At 50.9% G+C, this 18,273-nt stretch overlaps 2 protein-coding genes across 2 annotated transcripts; both read right to left on the bottom strand.

The window, feature by feature from the left end:
* Window positions 1-608: 608 nt before the first annotated feature.
* LOC131096898 (uncharacterized) lies at window positions 609-5,322 on the bottom strand. Its single transcript, XM_058045540.1, has 3 exons — window positions 5,280-5,322; window positions 4,567-4,866; window positions 609-910 (listed from the first exon to the last, which is right to left on the bottom strand). The coding sequence occupies exons 1-3, from the start codon at window positions 5,320-5,322 to the stop codon at window positions 609-611; spliced, it is 645 nt and encodes a 214-aa protein (XP_057901523.1).
* Window positions 5,323-7,664: 2,342 nt separating this feature from the next.
* On the bottom strand, window positions 7,665-13,593 carry LOC131096897 (uncharacterized). The gene is made up of 3 exons (XM_058045538.1): window positions 13,551-13,593; window positions 12,839-13,138; window positions 7,665-7,966 (listed from the first exon to the last, which is right to left on the bottom strand). Exons 1-3 carry the CDS (start codon window positions 13,591-13,593, stop codon window positions 7,665-7,667), a joined length of 645 nt encoding a protein of 214 aa, XP_057901521.1.
* Window positions 13,594-18,273: the final 4,680 nt, after the last annotated feature.

Genomic DNA, 18,273 nt, shown 5'->3' with positions numbered 1-18,273 from the left:
GGGCAGGGACAATTCTCAGACATCAGATTGTTCAGGTCACAGGGTATGGGTGTATCTTGGGCTGTGTGTCAATTCCCTGCAGGCCAGTGGGGCCAAGGACCAGTGGGCTTTGTCATTCCAGCTGGTGGAGAGGGGACGTGCTGTGCGAACTGTTCCACATCATTCTTCCCACGCCTTGAATTGATGCAAAAGATTGTAAGGAAGGAGAGATGGATGAGGAAGGGAAGAGGAAATAGGAAGAAACTAGGTATAAGAGGACAGAGAGTACAATTCAGGGAGACACACAAAAAGACATGAAAAGAGCAAAGTGAGAAACAATCTGAATGGCAGAGAAAGGAGTGGAGACAGTGAGGAGAAGAAGAAAGCAGAGTGAGAAGGTGATACACAGATGAGAAAGATTAGAAAAGCAGCTAGAGATCAAAACATAACACATACCGATGGAGAGGTAGATGGAGAGATGGAAAGACAGACTGTCATACCACTTTTTATCGGAAGAGCTGGGGGAAAGTAAGAAATATCGGTCCTCTCAAGCACAGGGCTCAGTGTGTGCTGGAGGCAGATCCCTGCTTGCCTGGAAAGGTTTGTGCTGTGCTGCATCAGCCTTTGACTCACTGTGGATCTTGTTCAGCACAGAAATATGTGCCTGTGTCGTTGAGTAGGGCATGCTGGATCTGCACAGCTAAATGGTTGTTCCTAGTCCCCTTACTCTGGAAGCGATTTTGGAATTCCTTCTCAATATCTGCTTTGCCACCTTCCACTGAATACACAACCAGCTGCATTCCGGCATCCTTCTCCTTGGGTAACTTGTACCAGTACATGTTTACAAAAGTTTTCCCTGATGCAGAACATTGCAGAGTGATGGTGTCTCCCACCCGGACAACTGTATCTGGTGATTGCTGAAGGGCCCAGCCTGGAGAGACAGGAGATGAAAGGTGGGGAGTGAAATGCATTGAAGACAATAATAAAAATTGTTAAATTATCTCATGGGATGGAATGGCATCAGGATATCTGAAAGCAATGGGACAGTGCCCAGCTTCTCTGAAAAAGACACATAGCTTCCAAAAACACCAAGCAAACCAACTTCAAACAGAACAGCAAATCTGCTTTGAGAAATAATGATTTTGGTACTATCAAGTAAAATATTAAAATGGGGCAGGAAAAAAAAATTTAGCTTTGCAGGGTTACCTGATGAAGTATGCGGTGAAAATTTTTACCTGGTTCATTGCCCATCCCTGCCCTGGAATCCTTGGGAAGGGGCAGTGCCAGCAACTGGGAGCAGAGCTGAGGATGCAGCAGCAGCTCCAGTGCAGCTGATCAGGACCAAGGGAATGCCCACTTACCCACAGGGAGCAGCATGGCCACAAGGAACTGGTGGAAATCCATGGAGAAAAGCCCCCTCCTTCCAGGCACCTGCCCCTGGTGCCAGGACAGACACAGAGGTGTGCAAAGAGGAGAGGTGCAGAGCAAGAGATGCGTCTCTCTGTGGGTGGGCACGGGAGGCAGCGGCAGTCTGAAATGTCACCAAGGCTCTTGGCTGCCCAGCAACGGTGGGCAATGACACCTGCAGGCAGTCATGAGCTGCTTGTGCTCTGCTCCTCTGGCTTCCTGCTGTGTGTGAGCGTGGCTGGGCAAGAGTAGGGGGGACTTCAGTAGGTGCCAGAGTTCAGAGCTACCACGGAGCAGGATGGGGCTGTGGGGCAGCCTGAGTGTGTGCACAGGAATGCACAAAGTGGCAGAAATTGATGGGAAGACAAGGAGATCTCAGGAATGCATGTTTGTGTGTCTGTGTCCCGCTGTTTGTCTCCTCCCTAGACTCCCTCACACTCACAGATTGCCAGCCCTGCAAGCTGCATTGGGGAATCTCTGCTTCTCCCAGTCAGGCCTGACGTGTTGTCTAGGTACGGGAGGAGATGTCGACCTGCAGAACTGGTGTCTCTTGGAGCCTGGCAGAGAAGAGTTTTGTAGCTGTTCTTCTCTAACTCCCTAGGGGGATCTCAAGGAGAGAACAGGCTGCCTTTGCTTCTGCACTGGGATTATGCTTTGAGACACTTCACTTTGGAGAGATTTCTGAGGAGAAGGGTGTGCCCCACACGATGTGCTGATACACCCTGACCTTCTCTGTGCCAGAGAAGAACAGATAGAATCCTTGTATCTTTATTGCAGCAGTCTGCAAAAGAGCAGCAGGACACAAATGGGCAAAGCTGGAGAAAACCATGTCCTCTGCTCTCTATGTCCACCCAGCCTTGCTCACCTGCCCAAGGCAGTGGAAAATCCCTGTAGGCAGGAAGGGACACTCGTAGTTTGTGTGCCCTGAGTTTGGGCACAGAGCTCTGGCAGCGCCTCTGCCCATCCGTGCTGGGCTGTGTGCACAGCAGGGTGAGGCTGGCCCGTACAGGACATGGAGTGATGCCAGTGCCCAGGGCTCTGAAGGGCTTTGCAGTGAAGATGTTCCCCTGTGTCCTGTCAGCAGAGGAGAGCAGCAATGGCTGCAGCTCCTCCCAAATCCTCTGCTGCAGCTCTGAGTGTGTCCCATTGCATTCATTTCCCCAGGCTGCCTAGAGAAGATTCAGGGAAGACCCCAGATTCCTCAAAAAAGGTGTAGAAAGAAGTAAAGAGATTGGGCTGCCTTGTAGGAACCCCACATCCTGCCACATGCAACAGGAGCAGCAGCAGCAGCAGCAGCAGCATTCCAGCAGAGAGGAGGCTGTGCCTGATGTGTCCATGCCAAGGGTCTCCAGTTCCCTGGGGTGAGCAGAGGGCAGGGCAGTGCATGGGGAGCCTTGCAGAAGACACAGGATTTGAGGAGTCAGTGATGTTGAACAGGCTTGGCTGCTGTGTGGGGCCCTGTGTTTAGGCTCTGGGAAGCTTGGATGTTACCATGGGAATGTGCAGGGTGGGAACGACCTGGATTGTCCTGAGCAGGCCTGTGCTGTGCACGGGTGTGTGTTATGCTGGACAGAATCACGGGATGGGCCAGCCTGGAAGGGACCTAAGGGCGTCACTGCTCCAACGTCACTGCTCCAGCAGAGTCATCCCAGAGACCATGGCATATAGCTGTATCCAGATGATTCTGGGATATCTGCAGAGAGAGAGGCTCCACAACACCTTTGACCAATCTGCTGCATTGCAGAGTCTTCAAATGTGCAGAGTTCTTATCACAGATTGTGGTGGAACTACCAGTGCCTAATTTTCTGCCTTTGGCTTCTTCTCCTCGTGCTTGGCATCGCTGTGAGGAACCTGGATCCACCTCTAGGAACCCTTCCTACAAATACTTGTAGACATTGATGAGGTGGCCACTGAATTGTTTCTTCTCAAGGCAGAACATGCCCAGCTCCCTCAGACTTTGTTATCCGAAGAGATGCCCCACTCTACTAAACACATTTCATCTCCTGTTCTGGACTTTCTCCTGGAGCTCCATGTCTCTTTGGCCCCAAAGAGCCCAGAACAGGACACAGCACTGCAGATGTGCCTCACCAGGGCTGAGTGCAGCCTCACCTCCTTCCTCCTGCTGGCATTGCTCTTCCTAATGCATCCCAGGACAACACTGACTTCGTCGCAACCAGGACAAATTGCTGACTCACAGAGAGCTTCTTGTCCAGCAGGAACCCCAGGTCCTTTTCTGAAGAGCTGTTCACCATCAGATCAGCCCCCAGCCTGGGCTGGTTCATAAGGTATTTTCCACACACATAAAATCCTGCATTTGCTTTTCCTGAATTGCAGAATATCCCCCTCTGCCCATCCCTCCAAGCGTTCAAGGCCCATCTGAAGGGCTGCAAAGCCTTCTCAGCTATCAGAAACTCCTCCTAACTTGGTGTTATCAGGGAACTTGATAAGGACACTCTCTACCCTTCATCTGAGTCACTGGTCTACAGAACACTGTATCCTGTGAGAAATTTCTGTTATCTGCTCAGCTTGCTAATGTAACCTGTAATTTTTATCCAATATTTGCTGAAGATAAACTGTATGTGGATCAAGTGCTGGAAGGCAGGTGGATCCTGCCCCAGACACCACTCTACATTAGGGACTTAGGGATCCACTGAACACTTTACCAGAGCAAGCACAGGCTTGTGCTCTGCTGTTCCTACTCCTTGGCCACAGAACAACCACAGAGAAGGCGCTGGAACAGAGGAGCATGTGGGCAGCTGCCACACGGTGCTGGCTACTGCCACACCTGCCAGGCCTTGCCTTCATGCACAGGTGCACCAAGAATTTCCCACACAAACACTCCTTCTGTTTGACACTGAGAATTATGTGCAGGGTTGACAGGAGTTGAGTAAGAGGAAGACAATGGAGTGCAGATTGAAGACAGAAAGAAGCAAGGGAAGGGAAGGGAGACAGAGAGAAGAAGAAGGGCTGACAGAAGCAAGTGTAGCGCAAATAAGACTTAAATGCCGAGGGAGACCTGGAGTAGCAAGGAGAGAAGGCTGGAGAAATAAACTGTCAGCATCTGAGAAGAGGAGCAGCAAATGAGAAGTGATCACCCTGCCTCGTGCAGCTGCCACAAGTGGAAAGCAGGTCCTGTTTGCGCAGGGACAGGTTTGTGCTCAGCTCCCTCAGCAGTCTCACCACTGTGCTCGCCCTCAGCACAGTAGTATGTGCCAGAGTCATTGAGAAAGGCATGTTCTATTGAGAGGGTGATACTGTCTCCTTTTATCTTGCTGCTCTTGAAATGGCTCTCAAAACCCTTCTCCACTGCTGCATTACCACCCTGTATTGCAGATGCCAGTAGAGTCAGACTGGAATTCTTCTCTGAAGGCAGCATGAACCAGTACATAGCTGTGTTAGAGGATTTCTTCTGGGAGCATTCCAGATTCACGGATTGGCCTTCTTTGATCACCATGTCTGGAGACTGTTCCAGGGCTAACACTGGAAAGGAAAAGTAGAAGCAGTGAGGAAGAGGAAAAAATGAAATAAGAAGTCAAGTAGGCACTGTGAGATGGTAGGGAAAGGGTGAGAAGGGATTGGGCAGCCAAGGGAACAGTTCCATGCATGGCACAGCTCTTCAGATCAGCAGGTGAATTTCCAATCTCTCCTCAATAGGCAGGGCACATTCCTGGGCTGTTTGTATCCAAAACCAGGAACCATCTACAGGCTGCACAAAGAATGACAAATAGATGGCCATTGCAGAAGATTCAGGCATTCCCATTGCCCCCACATTCCCTGCTGATCCTCCCTGCAGAAAGCTCTGCAGGATGCAGCAGTGCCAGGAGTGGCTCCACAGCTGGGAGAGCAGCAGCGGGATGAGTGGAGGTGCTCAGGGCTGGGTTGAGTTCACTTACCCAGAGGGGCCAGCATGGCCACAAAGAAACAGCAGGGAACCATGGCGGGAGAGCCCCTGCCCTGTCAGCAAGCTGCCTCTTGGAGCTGCCCAAAGGTTTGTGCAGAGGGAGCAGTGAGTGAGGGTGAGACATCTCGGGGTGGGGCTGGCCAAGAAATGACAGGAGGCATTGGCTGGCTGGGAACCCTGGGCAATGACAGAGAGCATCTGTGTCATTGTCCCCTCTGCCCTGACAATTCGCCTCTACAAGGAGATTTGCTTTTTTGGCAGGACTGAACTTGTCCTCCAGTGGGGTGTGGAGGCTGCCCCTGGGATTCAGGCAGTGAGAGCCCTGGGGTGTAGAAAGCAGCTGTGCAGTGCAATTGCATTCACTCATGCTCTGCCAGGGACACCTCTGTGCTGCTCTGCTCACAGGCTGAGGACACCCAGGCCACTGCAGCCTCTCCACTGCAGCCTCAGGTGTTTCTGCTCTGCAGAAAATCCACATGTCCTCTGCTGCATGGGACAAAATCCTCATGGGATAGCTGGGGAACCCAATGAGCAGAGGGATAAACAACATCTGGAAGAACATTGGCAAGGGGCGAAAGGGACACAGGGAAGGAGTGACAGGCCATTCTCACGAAGTCTGCTGGCAGTACATTTCCCTCATGCTTCTTCTCCCTGTGCCTAACCTCTGCCTGACAATAGGGAAAGAGGAAACAAGTGGAAAAGGGCTAGGATCCCTGGTAGACCTCCTGTCCCATAAGAGACTGAAGGAGAAGGGAAGGAGAAGGCTTGTGAGATGTTACCGAATTCTTTTATGGTGTGATATCCCGGTAATATTCCAAAACAATTCAGTGTTTCAATGAAGGACAAATTTCAGTGAAAATCCTGAGGAAAACTGTAGGCAAGTGCTAAGGCAGGATCAAGCAGTGGAGACTGTGGCACAGTGCTGTGGTCTCAATTCACTCTGAGAATAATGCTGTTAACAGAATGTCAGCTGTAGTTAAGCACTGCTTACCCCAAATCCAGGACTTTCCAGTGTCTCATGCTCTGACAGAGAGCAGCTGCACAAGCAGCTGGAAGGGAGCATTTCTGAGAGAGCTGACCCAATCTGGCCTAAAGGACATTGCCTCCCATTCAGCCTGATGTTCGGCATGGAAACAGAGGGGACCTGGCCAGCTGCTGCCTCTCCCTGCCCCAGGATGGGCTCAGCACCACGTGAGCCGGTGCTGAGTGACAATGTTGTGTATCCCATGAATTTACTTGCCTTTTATTTCTGTGTGTTTTCCTTGTTATTTACTCCTATTATTGCTGTGTTTGGATCTCAACCTGTCATTTCTGCCCTTTTTCCCATCCCACCAGGTCAAGGGGGTATTGAGGGAGTGCCTGTAACACCCAGCAGCTGACTGGGCTTTCACCACAAGGACCTGAGCACCAGACAGCATCTCCATGTCCCCACTGCTATGGCATGAGCTGCAGCTCCCCTGACCAAGCCTGTGCTTCACGCTCCAGCAAGGAATTCCCCGCAGCTGTTCTTGATGCATTATGAGCATTTAGGTGAGGATTCCCCTGGGACCTTGCCTGCTTTTTAAACTGGAGATAAAGAGGAATAAGCCAGTCAGGGCAGCCCTCGTGACTTTCAGTAAGCAGCAGGAGATGAAGGGGATGGGCCAGACAAGATGCTTGGGCCAACAAGCAACAAGCCCTGCTGAAAACTCCTCTTGGGCTTCTTCCTCCTGGTCCTTGTCCTGGTCACCAGGGACATTCCATGGCTCACCTGGGCAGCCTCCTGCTGTGGGCAGGGGCAATTCTCAGACATCAGATTGTTCAGGTCACAGGGTATGGGTGTATCTTGGGCTGTGTGTCAATTCCCTGCTGGCCACTGGGGCCAAGGATCAGTGGGCTTTGCCTTTCCAGCTGGTGGAGAGGGAAAGTGCTGTGTGAACTATTCCACATCCTGCTTCCCTGGCCATGAATTGATGTAACAGATTGTAAGGAAGGCGAGATGGAGGAGGAAGGGAAGTGGAAATCAGAAGAAACTAGGTGTGAGAGGACAGAGAGGAAAAGCCAGGGAGACACACTGAAAGACATGAAAAGAGCGAAGTGGGAAACAATCTGAATGGCAGAGAAAGGAGTAGAGACAGAGAGGACAAGAAGAATTGAGAGTGAAAAGGCACTTCGGGAATGGGAAAGTATAGAAAAGCAGCTAGACACCAAGCTAAAGACTGACCGATGGACAGATAGATGGACAGATGGACAGACAGACTGTCATATCATGTTTTATCTGAAAAGCTGGGGGGCAAGTAAGAAAGCAGGGTCCTCTAAAGCTCAGGGCTCGGTGTGTGCTGGTGGCAGATCCCTGCTTGCCTGGAAAGGTTTGTGCTGTGCTGCACCAGCCTTTGACTCACTGTGGATCTTGTTCAGCACAGAAATATGTGCCTGTGTCATTGAGTAGGGCATGCTGGATCTGCACAGCTAAATGGTTGTTCCTAGTCCCGCTACTCTGGAAGCGATTTTGGAATTCCTTCTCAATATCTGCTTTGCCACCTTCCACTGAAAATACAACCAGCTGCATTCCGGCATCCTTCTCCTTGGGTAACTTGTACCAGTACATGGTCTTGACTGCATTCCCCAATCCAGAACATTCCAGAGTGATGGTGTCTCCCAGCCGGACAACTGTATCTGGTGATTGTTGAAGGGCCCAGCCTGGAGAGACAGGAGATGAAAGGTGGGGAGTGAAAGGCATTGAAGAGGATAAAAATACACATCCTTAAAGTATCTCATGGCATGGAATGCCACCAGGATGTCAGAAAGTAATGGGACAGTGCCCAGCTTCACTGAAAAAGACACATAGGTTCCAAAAACCCCAAGCAAACCAACTTCAAATAGAACAGTACATCTGTTTTGAGAAATAATGATTTTGGTACTCTCAACGGAAATATTAAAATGGGGCAGGAAATAAAAATGTAGCTTTGCAGGGTTACCTGATTAAATATGTGGTGAAAATGTTCACCTGCTTCATTGCCCACCCCTGCCCTGGAATCCTTGGGAAGGAGCAGTGCCAGCAACTGGGAGCAGAGCTGAGGATGCAGCAGCAGCTCCAGTGCAGCTGATCAGGACCAAGGAAATGCCCACTTACCCACAGGGAGCAGCATGGCCACAAGGAACTGGTGGAAATCCATGGAGAAAGGCGCCCTCCTTCCAGGCACCTGCCCCTGGTGCCAGCACAGACGCAGAGGTGTGCAAAGAGGAGAGGTGCAGAGCAAGAGCTGCGTCTCTCTGTGGGTGGGCAGGGGAGGCAGCGGCAGTCTGAAATGTCACCAAGGCTCTTGGCTGCCCAGCAACGGTGGGCAATGACACCTGCAGGCAGTCATGAGCTGCTTGTGCTCTGCTCCTCTGGCTTCCTGCTGTGTGCGAGCGTGGCTGGGCAAGGGTAGGGGGGACTTCAGTAGGTGCCAGAGTTCAGAGCTACCACGGAGCAGGATGGGGCTGTGGGGCAGCCTGAGTGTGTGCGCAGGAATGCACACAGTGGCAGAAATTGATGGGAAGACAAGGAGATCTCAGGAATGCATGTTTGTGTGTCTGTGTCCCGCTGTTTGTCTCCTCCCTAGCGTTCCTCACACTCACAGATTGCCAGACCTGCAAGCTGCAATGGGGAATCTCTGCTTCTCCCAGTCAGGCCTGATGTATTGTCCAGGTATGGGAGAGGCTGCTGACCTGCAGAGCTGGTGTCTCTTGGAGCCTGGCAGAGAAGAGTTCTGTAGCTGTTCTTCTCTAACTCCCGAGAGGGATCTCAAGGAGAGAACAGGCCGCCTTTGCTTCTGCACTGGGATTATCCTTTGAGACCCTCTTCATCTCAGAGAGATTTCTGAGGAGAAAGGTGTGCCCCACAGGATGTGCTGATGCACCCTGACCATCTCTGTGCCAGAGAAGAGCAGATATAATCCTTGTCTCTTTATTGCAGCAGTCTGCAAAAGAGCAGCACGACACAAATGGACAAAGCTGGAGAAACCCATGTCCTCTGCTCTCTGTGTCCACCCAGCCTTGTTCCCCTTCCCAAGGCAGTGGAAAATCCCTGTAGGCAGGAAGAGGCACTCGTAGTTTGCGTGCCCTGAGTTTGGGCACAGAGCTCTGGCAGCGCCTCTGCCCATCCGTGCTGGGCTGTGTGCACAGCAGGGTGAGGCTGGCCCGTACAGGACATGGAGTGATGCCAGTGCCCAGGGCTCGGAAGGGCTTTGCAGTGAAGATGTTCCCCTGTGTCCTGTCAGCAGAGGAGAGCAGCAATGCCTGCAGCTCCTCCCAAATCCTCTGCTGCAGCTCTGAGTGTGTCCCATTGCATTCATTTCCCCAGGCTGCCTAGAGAAGATTTACGGAAGACCCCAGATTCCTCAAAAAAGGTGTAGAAAGAAGTAAAGAGATTGGGCTGCCTTGTAGGAAGCCCAAATCCTGCCACCTGCAGCAGCAGCAGCAGCAGCAGCATTCCAGCAGAGAGGAGGCTGTGCCTGATGTGTCCATGCCAAGGGTCTCCAGTTCCCTGGAGTGAGCAGAGGGCAGGGCAGTGCATGGGGAGCCTTGCAGAAGACACAGGATTTGAGGAGTCAGTGATGTTGAACAGGCATGGCTGCTGTGTGGGGCCCTGTGTTTAGGCTCTTGGAAATGGGACGTTATCGTGGTAATCTGCAGGGTGGGAACCACCTTTATTGTGAATAATGAAATCCTGGAGATGAGAGTTCTTTTTCAGAGTAGTAGTTGGTAGTTGATGTTAATGAAGTTGATAAGGTCTTAATTTGAATTGTTGGTCTGTTGTTAAACATTGAATATTAGAATTCTAAGACTTGCCTTTAGTTACTGTTGTTAAATGTTACTGTTTTACTGTGCATTTCTATCTCTCCTCATCATACTCTCTATTTGTACAGCATCTTAGTCTCCTGTTAAACATTGAATATTATTATTCTAAGACTTGCCTTTATTTGCTGCTGTTAAATTTTACTATTTTACCCTGTATTTGTATCTCTCCCCGTCATACTCTGTGTTTGTACCCCTTTCCGTCTCACCCGGGATTATTAGCCATTCCCATCGGGACCCACTTCCCTGCGCCCCTGCTCCCAGGAGGCCTTGCACCCGGACTGAATTCAAAGGAGAGGCTGTGGGAACGCTATGAACCCTCTCCAAACAACAAACCAGCACATAAACTTTGACTTTAACCCACCGGAACCACACTAAATCACCCACTCTTGACCAGAGCCAGATTCCGTCCTGTCACCATAATTTTGATGGTACCCAGCTTGGAGGATACCCCTGGTCTACGAGCCAATATTGCCTTCCTAATGACTCTCCTGAGGATGGAAGCCCCAGCTCTGCTGAAAGACAAAGCTGCACTCCTCCTCCTCAGCGTCGTCCAGTGGGAGCAGTGGCGGTGTGCGCGACCCCTCGGGTTCCCCACCCAGAGCTGTCTTTAATAAAGGCCTTTTTAAAGGAGCTGGTCTCCCTCCTGGCCCTGTTTAACATACGGAGAGCCCTGAGCAGGCCTGTGCTGGGCTCGGGTTTGTGTTATGCAGGACAGAATCATGGGATGGCCCAGACAAGAAGGGACCTCAGGGGGTCACTGCTCCAACCTCCCTGCTCAAGCAGAGTCATCCCAGAGCACATGGGGCATGACTGTCTCTACATGGTTCTGGAATATCTGCAGACAGAGGCACCACAACCGCTTTAAGCCACCTGCTCCTTTGCAAAGTCTTCACCAGAGCTAAGCTCAGGTCACAGATTAAGGTGGAACTTCCAATGCAGCATTTTCTGCCTCTTGTCCTCGTACTTGGCATCACAGTGAAGAATCTGGATCTACCTGTAGGAACCCTGCCTTCAGATCCTTGTTGACATTGATGAGGTGGCCACTTGGTGTTTTCTTCTCAAGGCAGAAGAGACCCAGCTCCCTCAGCCTTTGTTCCCTAAAGAGATGCTCCACTCTACTAATCACCTTTCATCTCCTGTCCTGGACATTTTCCAGGAGATCCATGTCTCTTATGCACCAAAGAGGCCAGAGCAGGACACCTCACTGCAGATGTGCCTCACCAGGGCAGAGTGCAGCCTCACTTCCCTTGCCCTGGCAGCAATGCTCTTCCTAATGCATCCAGAACACCACTGGCTTGTTGGACATCAGGACACATTGCTGGCTCACAGAGAGCTTCTCTTCCACCAGGACCCCAGGAAATGCTCTGAAGAGCTGATGGTCAGTGCTTCCCTATGCTGCTGCATGGAGCAATTAATCGCCAAGGGACGAAGCCTGCATTTGTCTTTGCTGAATTTGAGAATGTTCCTCTCTGTCCATCCCTCCAACCGGTCAAGGCCCATCTGAAAGGCTGTACAGCCTTCTCAGCTATCAGAAACTCCTCCTAACTTGGTGTTATCAGGGAACTTGATAAGGACACTCTCTACCCTTCATCTGAGTCACTGGTCTATAGAACATTGTAAACTGTGGGAAATTTCTGTTATCTGCTCAGCTTGCTAATGTAACCTGTAATTTTTATCCTACATTTGCCGAAGATAAAATGTATTATGTGGATGAAGGGCTGGAAGGCAGGTGGATCCTGCCCCAGACACCACTCTGCATGGAGGAATTAGGGATCCACTGAACACTTTACCAGAGCAAGCACAGGCTTGTGCTCTGCTGTTCCTATTCCTTGGCCACAGAACAACCACAGAGAAGGCGCTGCAACAGAGGAGCATGTGGGCAGCTGCCACACGGTGCTGGCTACTGCCACACCTGCCAGGCCTTGCCTTCATGCACAGGGGCACCAAGAACTTCCCACACAAACACTCCTTCCGTTTGACACTGAGAATTATGAGCAGGGTTGACAGGAGTTAATTAAGAGGAAGACAATGGAGTGCAGATTGAAGACAGAAAGAAGAAGGAAGGGAAGGGAAGGGAAGGGAAGGGAAGGGAAGGGAAGGGAAGGGAAGGGAAGGGAAGGGAAGGGAAGGGAAGGGAAGGGAAGGGAAGGGAAGGGAAGGGAAGGGAAGGGAAGGGAAGGGAAGGGAAGGGAAGGGAAGGGAAGGGAAGGGAAGGGAAGGGAAGGGAAGGGAAGGGAAGGGAAGGGAAGGGAAGGGAAGGGAAGGGAAGGGAAGGGAAGGGAAGGGAAGGGAAGGGAAGGGAAGGGAAGGGAAGGGAAGGGAAGGGAAGGGAAGGGAAGGGAAGGGAAGGGAAGGGAAGGGAAGGGAAGGGAAGGGAAGGGAAGGGAAGGGAAGGGAAGGGAAGGGAAGGGAAGGGAAGGGAAGGGAAGGGAAGGGAAGGGAAGGGAAGGGAAGGGAAGGGAAGGGGAGACAAAAAGACAAGAAGAAGAGCTGACAGAAGCAAGTGTAGTTTAAATAAGACTCAAATGCCGAGGGAGGCCTGGAGTAGCAAGGAGAGAAGGCTGGAGAAATAAACTGTCAGCATCTGAGAAGAGGAAGAAGGCAAGGCCAGGAAGCAGAGCAGCTAAGGAGTGAGCAGTGATCACCCTGCCTCGTGCAGCTGCCACAAGTGGAAAGCAGGTCCTGTTTGTGCAGGGGCAGGTTTGTGCTCAGCTCCCTCAGCAGTCTCACCACTGTGTTCACTCTCAGCACAGTAGTATGTGCCAGAGTCATTGAGAAAGGCATGTTCTATTGAGAGGGTGATACTGTCTCCTTTTATCTTGCTGCTCTTGAAATGGCTCTCAAAACCCTTCTCCACCACTGCAGTGGCACCTTCATATGCATAAACCAACTGGGTCAGACTGGAATTCTTCTCTGAAGGCAGCAGGTACCAGTACATAACTCTGTTGGAAGATTTCTTCTGGGAGCATTCCAGATTCACGGACTGGCCTTCTTTGATCACCATGTCTGGAGACTGTTCCAGGGCTAAAACTGGAAAGGAAAAGTAGAATCAGTGAAGAAGAGGAAAAAAATGGGAAAATTTCAACTAGGCACTGTGGTATAGTAGGAAAAGAGTGAGAAGGGATTGGGCAGCCAAGGGAGCGGATTCATGCATGGCACAGCTCTTCAGATCAGCAGGTGAATTTCCAATCTCTCCTCAATAGGCAAGGTGCATTCCTGGGCTGTTTGTGTCCACACCCAGGAACCATCTATGGGCTGCACAAAGAATGACAAATAGATGGCCATTGCAGAAGATTCAGGCATTCCCATTGCCCCCACAATCCCTGCTCATCCTCCATGCAGAAAGCTCTGCAGGATGAAGCAGTGCCAGGAGTGGCTCCACAGCTGGGAGAGCAGCAGTGGGATGAGTGGAGGTGCTCAGGGCTGGGTTGAGGTCACTTACCCAGAGGGGCCAGCATGGCCACAAAGAAACAGCAGGGAACCATGGTGGGAGAGCCCCTGCCCTGTCAGCAAGCTGCCTCTTGGAGCTGCCCAAAGGTTTGTGCAGAGGGAGCAGTGAGTGAGGGTGAGACATCTCGGGGTGGGGCTGGCCAAGAAATGACAGGAGGCATTGGCTGGCTGGGAACCCTGGGCAATGACAGAGAGCATCTGTGTCATTGTCCCCTCTGCCCTGACAATTGGCCTCTACAAGGAGATTTGCTTTTTTGGCAGGACTGAGCTTGTCCTCCAGTGGGGTGTGGAGGCTGCCCCTGGGATTCAGGCCGTGAGAGCCCTGGGGTGTAGAAAGCAGCTGTGCAGTGCAATTGCATTCACTCATGCTCTGCCATGGACACCTCTGTGCTGCTCTGTTCATAGGCTGAGGACACCCAGGCCACTGCAGCCTCTCCACTGCAGCCTCAGGTGTTTGTGCTCTTCAAGAAAATCCACATGTCCTCTGCTGCATGGGACAAAATCTGAATGGGATAACTGGGGAACCCAATGAGCACAGGGATGAACAACATCTGCGACCATGGCAAAGGGTGAAAGGGACACAGGGAAGGAGTGACAGGCCATTCTGACGAGGTCTGCTGGCAGTACATTTCCCTCATCCTTCTCCTCCCTGTACCTAGAGCTCTGCTGGTCAATAGGGAAGGAGAAACAAGTGGAAAATGTGAGAATACCTGGTGAAACTTCTGTCTCGTAATGCTGGGAAGCAGAAGGCTCCTGAGGTGTCATCCAATTCAGTGTTTGACCGAAGGGGAAATTTGCATGGAAGTTCTGAGGAAAACCGTATGCAAGCGCTAAGACAGGATCAAGGAGTGGAGACTGTGGAACAGTGCTGTGTTCTCAATTCACTCTGAGAATAATGGTGTTAACAGAGTGTCAGCTGTAGTTAAGCACTGCTTACCCCAAATCCAGGACTTTCCAGTGTCTCATGCTCTGCCAGAGAGCAGATGCACAAGCAGCTGGAAGGGAGCATTTCCAGGACAGCGGACCCAAACTGGCCAAAAGGACATTGCCTCCCATTCAGCCTGATGTTCTGCATGGACAAGGAGGGGACCTGGCCAGCTACTGCCTGTCCCTGCTGAGGATGGGCTGGGCACCAGGACACTGGGTGCTCAGTGACAATATTGTGTATCCCATGGATTTACTTGACTTTTATTTCTGTGTCTTTTCCTCGCTATTTTTTCCTATTATTGCTGTATTTGGATCTCAACCTGTCATTTCTGCCCTTTTTCCCATCCCACCAGGGCAAGGGGGTAGTGAGGGAGTGCCTGTAACACCCAGCAGCTGACTGGGCTTTAACCACAAGGACCTGAGCACCAGACAGCATCTCCATGTCCCCACTGCTGTGGCATGGGCTGCAGCTCCCATGACTAAGCCTGTGCTTCACACTCCAGCAAGGAATTCCCCGCAGCTGTTCTTGATGCATTTTGAGCATTCAGGTGAGGATTCCCTGGGGCCCTTGCCCTCTTTTTGAACTGTAGATAAAGAGGAATAAGCCAGTCAGGGCAGCCCTCGTGACTTTCAGCAAGCAGCAGGAGATGGAGTGGATGGGCCAGACAAGATGCTCAAAAACACCAACAAGCCCTGCTGAAAATTCCACTTGGACTTCTTCCTGCTGGTCCTTGTCCTGGTCACCAGGGACATTCCATGGCTCACCTAGGCAGCCTCCTGCTGTGGGCAGGGACAATTTTCAGACATCAGATTGTTCAGGTCACAGGGTATGGGTGATTCTTGGGCTGTGTGTCGATTCCCTGCAGGCCAGTGGGGCCAAGGACCAGTGGGCTTTGCCTTTCCAGCTGGTGGAGAGGGAACGTGCTGTGTGAACTATTCCACATCCTGCTTCCCTGGCCATGATTTGATGTAACAGATTGTAAGGAAGGAGAGATGGAGGAGGAAGGGAAGAGGAACTAGGAGGGGATTAGGTGTGAGAGGACAGAGACGAAAAGTCAGGGGGACAGAGAGAATGACTCAAAAAGAGAAAAGTCAGAAACAATCTGAATGGGAGATAAATGAGGTCAGACTGTGAGGACAAGAAAAACTGAGAGAGAGAAAGTGATTCAGAGATGGGAAAGAATAGAACAGTAGCTAGAGACCAAGCTAAAGACAGATTGATGATCAGATTGGTGGACAGAAAGAGAGACAGGCAGTTATATTATGTTTTTATGAAGAGCTGGGGGGCAAGTAAAAAAGGAGTTTACTCAAACAGGGCTCAGTGTGTGCTGGAGGCAGATCCCTGCTTGCCTGGAAAGGTTTGTGCTGTGCTGCACCAGCCTTTGACTCACTGTGGATCTTGTTCAGCACAGAAATATGTGCCTGTGTCATTGAGTAGGGCATGCTGGATCTGCACAGCTAAATGGTTGTTCCTAGTCCCATTACTCTGGAAGCGATTTTGGAATTCCTTCTCAATATCTGCTTTGCTGCCTTCCATTGAATACACAACCGGCTGCATTCTGGCATCCTTCTCCATGGGTAACTTGTACCAGTACATGTGTATGTAATTGTTTGCTGATGCAGAACATTGCAGAGTGACGGTGTCTCCCAGTCGGACAACTGAATCTGGTGACTGCTGAAGGGCCCAGCCTGGAGAGACAGGAGATGAAAGGTGGGGAGTGAAATACATTGAAGAGGATAAAAATACACATCCTTGAAGTATGCCATGGGAAGGAATCGCACCAGGATGTCAGAAATCAATGGGCAAATGTAATGCCTCTCTAAAAAAATATACATAGTATGGAAAGACCCCAAAACAATGCCCTTTTAATCCAACAGTGAATCTCTTTTGAGAAGTAATGTCTTGGGTACTCGGAAGAGAAATAATAAAATGGGGCAGGAAAATCTAAATTGTAGCTTTGCAGGGTTTCCTGAATCCTTATGCGGTGAAAATATTCACCTAGTTCATTGCACACCCCTGCCCTGGAATCGTTGGAAAGGGGCAGTGCCAGCAACTGGGAGCAGAGCTGAGGATGCAGCAGCAGCTCCAGTGCAGCTGATCAGGACCAAGGAAATGCCCACTTACCCACAGGGAGCAGCATGGCCACAAGGAACTGGTGGAAATCCATGGAGAAAGGCGCCCTCCTTCCAGGCACCTGCCCCTGGTGCCAGCACAGACGCAGAGGTGTGCAAAGAGGAGAGGTGCAGAGCAAGAGCTGCGTCTCTCTGTGGGTGGGCAGGGGAGGCAGCGGCAGTCTGAAATGTCACCAAGGCTCTTGGCTGCCCAGCAACGGTGGGCAATGACACCTGCAGGCAGTCATGAGCTGCTTGTGCTCTGCTCCTCTGGCTTCCTGCTGTGTGCGAGCGTGGCTGGGCAAGAGTAGGGGGGACTTCAGTAGGTGCCAGAGTTCAGAGCTACCACGGAGCAGGATGGGGCTGTGGGGCAGCCTGAGTGTGTGCGCAGGAATGCACACAGTGGCAGAAATTGATGGGAAGATGTCCAGGTGTAGAGCAAATTTGTGGAAGAATCCCCCTAAGGACCTCTGGTGGGAAAAGCAGATCCAATCGTTCCCTCCCCCCCCCAACTGGTCCGGGAGGAAAAAATACCTCCTTGCAGAAAGGTGGAAAAATACCTGTTTATTAAACAATAAAACCAAAACAATATCAAACAATGAGACCCCTTGCCACTCTAAAAGAGATGACAAACTGAGAAAACCCCGTCCTCGGGTTGCAGCTCAGCTCACTCAGTCTCTGATCAGTCCCTCCGGTGCTGGAATTGTCGCAGGCCAGGCCCGGCCCGGTGGGCCACAGCTGCAGCTGCCGGTGCTCTCCTGGGTGTTCTTTCCAGAGCAGTTTGAAGAGGTCCAAAGAAAAAGGAAAAAAAAAAGTCCAGGGAACTTCTTTGCCTCAGCTAGCTAACACTAACTAAGAAGCAAAAGAAGAGCTCTGTCCCGCTGTCTGCCCATCCACAGACAACAGAGCCAGGAGCAGGAATGTGGAGGATGAGTGCAGTGTCTGAAAACAAACTGCGCGCTTCTTCTCTCCCCCCTTCACTCTCTGTAACACTCTTAAAGGTGCAAAACTTATTATTCAACATAAACAGAATGAGACGACTGGGGATAAAAGCATCATATAGTCAACCCAGGGCATTCCACCCCTTATCCCCGTATCATCTGCTTACTACTAAAACTAATATAAATTCTTACTCTACAAGTACATACATGATACATCCATTATACATCTATGCACAGACAATGGTAATAACATTCAGCAAACAGTGATATTTACACAGGTTTTATGCAACAATCAGATCTCCCTGAGGTACACATCATGTTCTTCCATCTTTTTGCATTATCCACCATGTGCAACCTGGTCCCTGAGCGAAAACAACCCCATGAATGGTTTTGTCTGTATTCGAGGCAGGATTAATCCAAACTGTCTTCCCTAATAAACCTCTGACATGTACCACTGGGACTTTGTCTCCATCTACTCTCTGCAAAGGCTCAGATTGGGCAGGGCCCTCTCGGTTAGTAGAGCCTCGGGTGTTAACTAACCAGGTGGCTTTTGCCAGATGCTGCTCCCAGTTTTTGAAAGATCCCCCACCTAATGCTTTCAATGTGGTTTTCAACAGTCTGTTGTACCTCTCCACTTTACCTGCAGCTGGTGCATGGTAGGGGATATGGTACACCCACTCAATGCCATGTTCCCTAGCCCAGGTGTTGATAAGGCTGTTCTTGAAATGAGTCCCG

Source organism: Melospiza georgiana, chromosome 2 (assembly GCF_028018845.1).
Source record: "Melospiza georgiana isolate bMelGeo1 chromosome 2, bMelGeo1.pri, whole genome shotgun sequence".
NCBI lineage: Eukaryota > Metazoa > Chordata > Aves > Passeriformes > Passerellidae > Melospiza > Melospiza georgiana.
The sequence above is the reverse complement of the archived record's forward strand: the minus strand, read 5'-3'. Positions and strand labels throughout refer to the sequence as shown.